Below are 12214 nucleotides of genomic sequence, written 5' to 3' on the forward strand. Positions count from 1 at the left end.
TAACTATCCTTGTACAGTCCTGAAACCATCTTTGTCATCGCCTTTGTATCCTTTCCACAGTTAATTTATCCCCTTCAAATCCTGGGGACCAAATCTGAGAACAATAGTCCAAGTGTGGTCTGATCAGAGACTTATACAACGGAATGATAACCCTCTTATCTCTGCAGGTCAGTGTCCTTCTCATAATAGCAGCAATCCTCTGTGTTACCTTCACCACCTTTGCAATATGTCCCCTAAACTTCAGGTTTCTATCAATCATCAACCCCAGATCTCTTGTCTTCCCTACTTCCTCCAGTATAACTCCTCCCATAGAGTATGCAGCATCCCATCGATGTTTCTCAAACCTCAAGACCTTACATTTTGCTGCATTAAACTGACACCCCCATTCATTTGCCCATCTATCAAGCTTATTTAAATCCTCTTGCAGGGCTACCACATCTGTACTATTACTAATAATCCTTCCCAGCTTCGCATCATCCGCAAACAACTGAATATCCCCTTGCAATCCACTAGCAATGTCATTGATATAAAGGTTAAACAATATAGGTCCTAGTACTGAGCCCTGTGGGACCCCACTTGTAACCCTCTGCCTCCTTGAAACTGCTCCACCATACACAACACTCTGATACCTATCAGACAGCCAATCCTGAATCCAGTTGACCAATCTGACATCCAGACCCATGTGCTGCAACTTAAATATCAGCTTATCATGTGGCACCCTGTCAAATGCCTTCGCCAAGTCTAAGAAAATTGCAGTATATGCCTTTCCCCCATCTAATGTTCTTATAACTTTATTATAAAAGGCTAGCATATTGCTAAAACAAGAGCATCCTTTCACAAATCCATGTTGATTCTCACAGATAACATTACCCTTATCTGCCCAATGCTGTATACGGTCCCTCACTACTTTCTCCAAGATCTTAACAACTACTGATGACACACAAACTGGCCTATAATTAGACACTTCCAGTCTGTTACCACCCTTATGCAATGGCACTATCTTACCTTCCTTCCATTCCCTGGGCACCTTTCCTGCAGACAGACTTTCATTGAAAAGCCAGGTTAAAGGCACTGTCAGTTCCCTAGTACATTCTCTCAAAACTCGTGGTGAAATACCATCCAGTCCCAAAGCTTTACTGACATCCAGAGTACTCAGTATCTGAAACACACTCTCCTCCTGTACCTCCAGACCTTGAACCAGTCCTATCCCTCTAGCATTAAAACTGACTCCTCTAGGATGAAATACTCCAATAAAGTGTTCATTGAACAATTCCACTATCTCCTCTGCATCAGTCACTCTATTCCCATTTTTATCCCACAATATCATTCTTCCACAGTCATTTCTCCTCCTACTGGCCACATAGCTAAAAAATTCCCTAGGATTTTGTTTGGATCTTAGGGCCAATCTCCTCTCATATTCCAGTTTCGCTTTCCTTACCACACTAGTCACTCTTCTGGCCTGTGTCTTATATTCCTCATGCATCTCTTCACCTGTCTCCTTATATCTCTTCCATAACCTCTTTTTCGCATGCAATTCCTGTTTAATATTGTGTGTCATCCACTTTACTCCAAATTGCGTCCTCTTCTTCACTCGTGGTATACAACTTACCATTGCTGATAACAAATATTCTTTCACAATTTCCCATGCACTGGTGATATCCCGGCCTTCCAATTCCTCCCTCCATGAAACTTCCCGAAGTTGACGTCTAAGACTATTATAATCACCTGCCTTATAATTCCACAAGGGTTCCAGTCTTTTTGAGACTCCTGCATGTCTATTCATTTTCCAAGTCAACACCATATGGTCACTCTCTCCAACTAGTGGGAGAGACGTCAACTCAGTTATTATCAACTCTTCTGATGCTATAACCAAATCCAAAACTTTTGACCCTCTTGTTCCCTCTGTTACATGTTGCCTAAGACATTTGTCCCTCAAGAATTCTAGAAATTCCATTCCCCTATTGCTACATGCATCTTACTCTCTCCAATTTATACTACTGAAGTTAAAATCTCCCATAACAATCATTCTTCTTGCACTTGCCAAACTTCGCTGTCTAAACATCTCCTGGTCCCCATCCTCTCTGCTTCTGGGTCTGTAGCAACACCCCACTAAATATCCTGTCTTGCCTACCTCTACCTCACACCATACGCTCTCAAAATCATTTGTCTCACTTCCTTCCAAATTCTCCACTCTTAGAGGACATAGGTCATCACTTATCATAAGCAGTACCCCACCACCACGCTTTCCCCTCCTATCCTGACGAAAAATGCTATACCCAGCGACTTCTATTCCGTTTGTTATATCCCCTTCTGTCAACCATGTCTCAGTGATCGCAATAATTTCTGGCCAGGCTGATGCTATCTACGCCACCAATTCCTCTCCCTTATTCCGGATACTCCTGGCATTAGTATAAAGCATATAAATGCCATTGTTTCTATACCCAACATTATCCCTTCTAGACTCCACTGGGTTCAGTGTTACCTGACGTATTTGTTTCATAGTTTATTTGTTTTCTTAGCTTACATGAATTGCCTGAAATAAATAAAAATATTTTTTTGTTGGATATGTCATTGTTCATATAATCGTAAAAAAAAAACGATTTCGGAACCTAACCCTACTTTTTCAATGTGATCTGAGTCTCACATAACGCGATTTATATAACACGACATTTTTGTGGAACCTAACATCCGCATTAAACGAGGGTTACCTGTATATAATTTCTTGGTATCTTTAATTTATACATATATCTCTGACACTTGATCACAGAAAATGGCAGGAGAGAAGATGAAATTAGAAGGATTGAAATCGCAAGGTCAACTTTCAATAATATGAAAAATCTACTGGCATCTAGAGAATTAAATCTGAAAACAAGACTAAGAATCTCCAAATGTTACACATGGTCCACATTATCATATGGAGTAGAGACATGGACACTCTCCAATCTGAGTGTGAATAAACTGGAGGCCTTTGAAATGTGGATGCTGCAAAGAAGTATGAGGATATCCTGGAAAGACAAACAAAGAGGTATTAGAGATGATAGGCAAAAACAAAAGCCTGATAAAGAAATTAAAATGAGAAAAGTCAACTATTTTGGACATTCTTAGACATTAGTGCTAACAAAGGACACTTCTCAAAGGAACTGCTGAGGGAAAGAGAAGGGGAGAAAGATGAAGACTGGAATGGATGAAAAATATAGAAAACTGGACCTATCTTTCATACGAGGAATGCAGCAGACAGGCACAGAATAGGACATGGTGGAGACAGGTGGTAGTTGATCTCCTAGAGGGAGAAGACACTTGACAGAACAGGACTGAATATAGCATAATAATAATAATGATTATTATATAATAATAATAATAATAATAATAATTATTATTATTATTATTATTATTATTATTATTATTATTCCATTAATAGTAATCCAGTGAGAATAAGTGTGATCCCACAAAGCTTTTATTCTGTTAAATTGTAAAGGCTATATTTAAAACAATTTAATGTGGTTGATTTTTAGTTAATAAAAATGGTTTTAGAAAATGGAGAATTCACCTGAATAGAAGCCTTAAATGATGTTTAAAATCCCTGTTCCTTAAGTATTTATTGTATTAACTTAATTAAAAAATCCATTAATAAGATTCAGAAAATAACAATTAGAAGTAATAATAAACTAAAATCTTACTTTTTAAGAAATTTCTGTGTAATTTCAGATCCAACCTAATGTATGGGGGCATGCTGAAATTGTAGCTCAAGGAGCAGGCTTATCTATCCTTGAAATGGATGTTCAGTATAATGTGGATAGAAATCACCTTCTAATTCAACCTCCTGTGCCAGCTTTTGATTTGACTGTGAGAGGCCATTATCATGGAAGAAATAAATCCGAAATAGATTTTGTTACTTGTGCAAGGTAGACAATTAAGAAAATTGATTTTTGTTAATTTTTTATTCATTGTTTCAAGCACAATTTTAAAAAAAATATCGCTTAGTACAAGGGCCATATAATTTGTTTTATTTCGGTCTTCCTACTTTTTCTTTATTTATCCAACTTTTTTATGATTTATGGTTCCTAATTCTTAATAACTGCTTCATGGGTAGTTCGGATAACATAGATAAAAGTAACTAAACTGACTTTGAAATGTCTTAATTTGAGGCATGTTAAGGATATTTTAATCGTGCAATTGCACAATTGCATACAGAGCCCAAGTGAATGAGATTGCTACAGTAAGCATAATTATTATTATTGTTATTATTATTAGTGACACCTCCAAGGAGTCCGAAGACTTATCTATGAGTCAAGAAAGGCTAGTTATGTTGACTTTTTTTTTTTTGTCAATAGTTGACACTGCCATGTCTTCAATAGTTATTATTATTATCATTATTATTATTGTTGTGTTGTTGCACAGACACCTCCATGGAGTCCTAAGACTCATCACAGGAGACCCTAAACTGTAGTTTTGGTCTCCTCTGATAAGGAGTATTGCATATATAAGTAACCAACACCTTATTACTACAATACACTTGATTAGAGATAGATATTGAAAGTTTGCCCACTTGGTTATACTATAAATATGACTTCTGCATTATTTCAAACTTGGTATCATTTTTGGATTTGGCTCTCGCTGATGAGACCTCACTAAAGGTTGAAACTGGTCTGGGTATTGACCCTTCCCATAATGCGTTATACATGTCTGTAAGGATATGTGTTGGCATTATGGGATACTAAGGCAAGTGATGTGAAGTCATATGCCTCTATATACGAGTTGTTCAGTATTGAAGTTACTTCATTCAGAAACTTTGTTCGCTTACACTTGGACAGAGGATTAAACTAAGAATATAATTTCTTCGCATCTTTAATTTATAGTATAACCACGTGGAGAAACTTTCAATGGACAATTGTGATGTTGAAGCAACCCTTGGCAATGTAAGGATAAGAAAGTCATTTTGCCTCTTTACAAAGCCCTGATAAGACAACACCCGGATTATTGTGCACAGATTTGTTCTCCCAGGTTCCAAGGGTATAGTACTGGAACCTTTATATCAATGACATTATCCATGGATTGCAAGAGGATATTCAGTTGTTTGCGGATGATGTGAAGCTGGGAAGGGTTATTAGTAATAGTGATCTGGTAGCCCTGCAAGAGGATTTGAATAAGCTAGCTAGATGGGCCAATGAATGGGAGTTTCAGTTTAATGCAGCAAAATGTGAGGTCTTGAGGTTTGGGACATATCGATGGGATGCTGCATACTCTATGGGAGGAGTTAAACTGGAGGAAGTAGGAGAGACAAGAGAACTGGATTTGATGATTGATAGAAACCTGAAATTTAGGGGACATATTGCAAAGGTAGTGAAGGTAACACAGACGATTGCTGCAATAATGAAAAGGACACTGACCTGCAGAGTCAGTGTCCTTCTCGTTAAAATGGTTATCATTCTGTTGTATAAGACTCTGATCAGACCACACTTAGACTATTGTTCTCAGATCTGGTCCCCAGGATTTGAAGGGGATAAATTAACTATGGAAAAGGTACAAAGGCAGATAACAAAGATTGTGCCAGGACTGTACAATGTTAGTTATGAGGATTGGCTGAGGGAGTGTGGAACTGCAGATTTGGTGGATAGAAGAAGGAGGGGTGATATGATTGAGGCTTTTAAACTGTTGAGAGGTGGTTACAGGGTTGACACTGGGGAGTTCTTTTGCTTGTTGAACAGCAGGAAGGAGTCATGACAAGGGGCCATCCCTGGAATTTACAAAATGAAACTGTGAAAAAGAAGGTAAGGAGTGGTTTCTTTGCATGGAGGGTGGTTGAACCATGGAATGCATTGTCTGATGGAGTGGTGAGAGTGAGAATGGTCAATGCATCTAAGGAGTGGTATGATAGACTTTGTGTTTCCTAGGAGGGACCTCCCTCAATGAGTCTTGATAGACTTGTGTTTCTTGGAGAGGACCTCTCACGATGAGTCTTTTGGCTCCATGGAGGCCTGAATAATAATAATAATAATAATAAGGAAGCTGTGGAAAGGGTGCAAAGAAGGGTCACAAAGATTATATCCAGATTATGAGGCAGATTGCAAGTATGCAGATTACAGACTGGTTAACAGGAGAAAGAAAGATTATATGATAGAGCTCTATAAACCTTTTAATGGGCATTATATAAGGAGTAGTGAGTGCATCTAGTGTGAATGAATTTAAGGGAAGGTATGACAGCTGGTTTGGGTGATTTATAGCCTCTCTTGATGAGTCCTTGACTCCCTGATGGTTTCAGATAATAATAATTATACTTCAATATATTTTACACATGACCATATTTCATGAGTTTATTTCAAACAACTTTATTAAACCTAAAAATACTTGACTACATTTGTGTGTCAATAGGTACATTTTGTCAAGAGTGTGCTTATTTTTCATAAGAATAAATAGCTAGAGACACAAAATCCATAACATTAAGTAATAAAGAAAATACAACGAATGAAAAATTAAAATAAACCATATGAAAACAGTTAGTTGGTATTGTTGCATAGTACACTTTGACACATATCATGCCGAGGTCTATAAATGAGATTTTTAATGAATGTAGGCCAAACTTGGTGTAGGATAATGCCTCTGTTCATTACGGTATTGAGTCGAAATGCATGGTATTTTCAGAAGCTTCTTTAAATTTTCTGACAAAACAGTTATGTTCAATATATGGTATTTTTGTTTTTTGCCAGAGTATCTCATGACCCTCATTTTGGCTATGCAAAAAAGCTAAACCAGATCTATGTTTTCTTTTCAATGTATTTAAAATATTCTGACATGCAAATTACACTGGAATGCCCTGTTTGACCAACATAACAAACGCTGCAACAGTGAATCCTGTAGAAAATTTCTTGGATTCGCTGATGCCATGGCATGAAAGTGGCTTTCACTCCACTATACAAGATTTCTATATTTTTACAGCCTCTAAATCACCTCCCTCAAGAAGCCATCTGTCTACAAGATTTACTTTTGTATGATGTTTGTTATGGTTATCAAATGGAGCATTCCAAGCAATCCACATGTTAGAATATTTTAAATATATCAAAAAGAAAAGAAGCATAGATCTGGTTTAGCTTTCACACAGTAAATGATGTCGTGTGTAGAGGCTTAAGTGCTGTGAGGACATCATCTTGGAGGCTTAATGGATTTTTTACAACACTCAAAAAGAATTAAAATAGAATTTAATACTTCCTATATTTCGTCCTAGTCACCAGGACATCTACGGGGATTACAAAAACAATTAATGTAACATATATACAAATAACAAACAATACTAAGCCCAACCACGTGGGTGACACTAAAGTCCTATCTAGGTAGAGCGCCCTCTAAGGGCAGTAGTAGGTGGCCTGGAATGTAAGGTGGGAACTCTGGTGGTGAGTGTTTCCCAAATCTTCGGAAGCTTAATGCAACCGTATTTATTGAGATTTGGTTGGTTTTTGAGAGCTGCTGCTGCTTCTAAGAAAAGTCTCTCTTTCTTGAATTTGCTGTGGTGGAGCATGGTGGTTTTCTTCCATGATACCCTGTGGGTGGTGTCCAAAACATGGTCAGCCAAGCCTGAATGGCCATAGTTGTGTTTGAAGATGTAAGACTTGTGTTCCTCTAGACGGATGGATGCTGATTTGCCTGTCTGTCCAAAGTACGCCAGCTTACAGGAACAGGGTACTTTGTACACTCCAGGCAGAGAGAGAGAGGAGGGAGCTGTCATTCGTAGAACGGATAAGGGTAGCCAGTTTGTGGTGGGGCTTATATGCTGTGTGTAGGTTGTACTGTTTTAGTATCTTGGCTATTTTTTCGGATGTGCCACGGATGTAGGGTATGGTGATGGCATTTTTAAAATCTTGTTGACGAGAAGGAAGGGGAATGGGGGAGGAGTTCATTATTTTTTTGATACTGTGATCGCTGTAGCCATTGGAGAGGAAACTGCTGTGTATGTGGTTAAGCTCAGTAGTGAGGGCGGTTCCACCGGAACAAAGATTGTGGGCTCTCTTGGTAAGAGTTTTAATAATGCCATATTGTTGAGAGGGGTGGTGGTGGGAGAGTTTGTGAATGTATCTGCCTGTGTGTGTGGGTTGTCTGTATACGGTGAAGGTAAGTGTATCATTAGGCAGGCGTGTGACTAAGGTGTCTAGGAAGGGTAAACAATTGTTCTTTTCCTTTTCCATAGTGAACTGGATTCTTGGATGTAGACTATTGAGATGACTGAGGAAGGAGTCTAACATGTCTGGGCCATGAGGCCAAATAGAGAACACATCATTTACATATCTTAGCCAGATAGAAGGTTTGAGTGGGGCTGAGTCTATGGCTCGTTTTTCGAAATCTTCCATATAGAAATTGGCAAGGGGGGTGAGAGGGGGGAACCCATGGCAGTTTCCTCTATCTGCTTGTAGATTTTGTTGTTCCAAGAGAAATACCCAGAGTTAATGGCAAAGGCAAAGAGAACTAAGATGCCAGAGGGAAAAACGTTTTCTAAGAGAGATAAGGTGTCAATTAAGGGAATATTGGTAAACAAAGAGGAGATATGAAAGCTTACCAATATGTCTGTCTTCTTCAAGGTTAAATTTTCTGTGAGGGCTTTAAAGTGGGTCGAGTTTTTTATATAGGAAGGGGACCTTCCGATAAGGGGGATCAGAGATTGGCCAGCTGTTTAGATAGTCTATAGCAAGGTGCATTCGTAGCATCTACTATAGGCCTGAGTGGGGAATTGGGTTTGTGGATTTTTGGTAAACCGTATATTCGGGGGAGACGGGAGCGGAAAGGTTTAAGTTTTTTCATGATAATCAGGGGGCCAGGAAGATACTTTTTTGAGTAAAATTTTTAGTTTCTTAACTTGTGTTTTTGTGGGGTCGTGTTCTAGCGGGATGTAGGTAGCGCGATCACGGAGGATAATGTTCATTTTACGATTATATTCACTGGTATTAAGAACGACTGTGGCATTACTCTTATCCACTCTGGTGGTGATGATACATTTTTCTTTACGTAGTTTCAGGAGAGCCGTGCGTTGGGCATACAATAAATTACTTTTTGGCGGCGAAGAATGCGCGAGGATGTTGGCTACATCAAGTCTGATGTTGTTAGCTATCTCTGACGGTAAGCGACCGATTCCATGCTCAAGGTTCACCATTACGTCAAGCACCAGCACTTCCTTCGGAGCGACAGCAAAATTACGGCCGAGGCAAAGGGCACTGACGGCATCGTCGTTGAGCCTTTTGGAAGAGAGGTTTATTACTGTCTGGAGCGGTTGAATTTGTGGTTGTGGTTTGTTTTTCACAAGGTTGCTATATTTCTTGATGTGTTTATTTTTTATTTTTTGAAATTCTCTCTGTGCGGAAGTTTCCGAAATGCCAGAGAGAATCGACCAAAGTTCAGGGTTAAGAACGGTGGAGAGCTCTGAATGTAAGGAGCCAATGGCAGCGTTCGTCACTGCGAGGGTAGCACGTGTAGAGGCGATTTGCTCGCGGAGTAATGCCTGGCTGGCACGGTTATATATACGAAGTGCTTTTTTGGAATGGAAATTGATCTTCATTTTAACGCAGTTTGGTATCATTCTTGTATCCCGACATCGTTTTAAAAAGGCCAGCCTATTTAGTTGCCTAGATAGTCGTAGTTTTGACTTACCGTATTGCTTGGATTTGCGTGCTAGTTCTTCTCCATGGATGATTGGAATATGTGTGTAGAGGCTTAAGTGCTTTGACGACATCATGTTGGAGGCTTAATGGATTTTTTACAACACTCAAAAAGAATTAAAATAGAATTTAATACTTCCTATATTTCGTCCTAGTCACTAGGACATCTACGGGATTACAAAAACAATTAATGTAACATATACACAAATAACAAACAATACTAAGCCCAACCACGTGGGTGACACTAAAGTCTATCTAGGTAGAGCGCCCTCTAAGGGCAGTAGTAGGTGGCCTGGAATGTAAGGTGGGAACTTTGGTGATGAGTGTTTCCCAAATCTTCGGAAGCTTAATGCAACCATATTTATTGAGATTTGGTTGGTTTTTGAGAGCTGCTGCTGCTTCTAAGAAAAGTCTCTCTTTCTTGAATTTGCTGTGATGGAGCATGGTGGTTTTCTTCCATGATACCCTGTGGGTGGTGTCCAAAACATGGTCAGCCAAGCCTGAATGGCCATAGTTGTGTTTGAAGATGTAAGACTTGTGTTCCTCTAGACGGATGGATGCTGATCTGCCTGTCTGTCCAAAATACGCCAGCTTACAGGAACAGGGTACTTTGTAAACTCCAGGCAGAGAGAGAGAGGAGGGAGCTGATCTTTCGTAGAACGGATAAGGGTAGCCAGTTTGCGGTGGGGCTTATATGCTGTGTGTAGATTGTACTGTTTTAGTATCTTGACTATTTTTTCGGATGTGCCACGGATGTAGGGTATGGTGATCGCATTTTTAAAATCTTGTTGACGAGAAGGACGGGGAATGGGGGAGGAGTTGATTATTTTTTTGATACTGTGATCGCTGTAGCCATTGGAGAGGAAAGTGCTGTGTTCCGGCGGTTCCACCGGAACAAAGATTGTGGGCTCTCTTGTAAGAGTTTTAATAATGCCATATTGTTGAGAGGGGTGGTGGTGGGAGAGTTTGTGAATGTATCTGCCTGTGTGTGTGGGTTTTCTGTATACGGTGAAGGTAAGTGTATCATTAGGCAGGCGTGTGACTAAGGTGTCTAGGAAGGGTAAACAATTGTTCTTTTCCTTTTCCATAGTGAACTGGATTCTTGGATGTAGACTATTGAGATGACTGAGGAAGGAGTCTAACGTGTCTGGGCCATGAGGCCAAATAGAGAACACATCATCTACATATCTTAGCCAGATAGAAGGTTTGAGTGGGGCTGAGTCTATGGCTCGTTTTTCGAAATCTTCCATATAGAAATTGGCAAAGGGGAGTGAGAGGGGGGGAACCCATGGCAGTTCCCTCTATCTACTTGTAGATTTTGTTGTTCCAAGAGAAATACCCAGAGTTAATGGCAAAGGCAAAGAGAACTAAGATGTCAGAGAAAAAAACATTTTCTAAGAGAGATAAGGTGTCAATTAAGAGAATATTAGTAAACAAAGAGGAGATATGAAAGCTTACCAATATGTCTGTCTTCTTCAAGGTTAAATTTTCTGTGAGGGCTTTAAAGTGGGTCGAGTTTTTTATATAGGAAGGGGACCTTCCGGTGAGGGGGATCAGAGATTGGCCAGCTGTTTAGATAGTCTATAGCAAGACAGTAAATGATGGTCATCCAGTACTCTGGCAAAAAGATAGAAATTTCCATATATTATTATTACGTGACACCTCCAGGGAGTCCAAAGACTCATCGAAGGAGAGAACCTTTTCTACAACTCTCTGTTTCCACCAACTACACCAATCTGCCACTACCATCATCATCTACACCAATGCCATCTACCACCCCTAGTATTTTCACACGTAATCACAAACATCCATGCCCACGGCAGGATTCGAACCTGCCCTTTTGTGGCTGGAGAGCTGATATGCTAACCACTCGGCCAACCAGGCCGGCATGTGCCACTTGATCATGAAACTTCCTGACTTGTTACTCACAGGTTCAGGCCCATGCACTAACTGGCAGCCAGCCTGTGCCACCGTTTTAACTGATTTACTCTCAAAATGGAGGAGGTTATAGGTCTCTCAGTATATGTATGTCATGGCCTCGAAGGGTATCATTCTCATTGTATGGAGACTGGAGGGAGAACAGAAATGGGAATCTCTGCTCTGGAGACCAAACATGATGTATGTCACTTCAGCTCTCCAAATAAGATGGGTGGTGGCATTTCACTGGCAATGAAGGTCATCTACCACCTGGTGAATGTCAACTGATGCACAGTATTTATGAACTTGGTTTATTTATGATGTCATTGCGCACTTCTCTGTGTTTTAATTCGCTGTGAATTATAAACTTGGTAATTATTTTATTGTTATTAATAATAACAGATAAAATTCAAAGTAATGTTTCAGTTGCTCCAGTGAAAAGAAAGTGCATACATATATTACATTAGATAATAAGATTCAAATTATTCAGTTTAGTGATGGTGATGCATTGAATACTGTGATATGACACAAGTTAAACTGGCCTCGCATTACTGTTGTTACAGTTCTTAAAAATAAAGTTCTCAATGGAATAAAAAGTTTTACACTGGTTAATCCAGCAGTTATCCATAAACATTGACAATCTTATTTCTAAAGTGGAAAAT

The 12214-nt window shown here is 39.4% G+C and overlaps 1 protein-coding gene across 2 annotated transcripts in view; it reads left to right on the forward strand.

Moving 5' to 3' along the window:
- Nucleotides 1-12214, forward strand: part of LOC150097025 (CD109 antigen-like) — a 623307-nt gene that overhangs the window by 569036 nt on the left and 42057 nt on the right. For both annotated transcript variants that reach the window (XM_090407831.1, XM_090407832.1), the window contains one exon: nucleotides 3706-3902. In XM_090407831.1, coding sequence (XP_090263957.1) covers nucleotides 3706-3902 — 197 coding nt within the window. The remainder of the gene's footprint in view (nucleotides 1-3705; nucleotides 3903-12214) is intronic.

Source organism: Typopeltis vanoorti, chromosome 18, assembly GCF_054136105.1.
Source record: "Typopeltis vanoorti isolate ZY-2024b chromosome 18, IOZ_Tvanoo_1.0, whole genome shotgun sequence".
NCBI classification, from domain to species: Eukaryota; Metazoa; Arthropoda; class Arachnida; order Uropygi; family Thelyphonidae; genus Typopeltis; species Typopeltis vanoorti.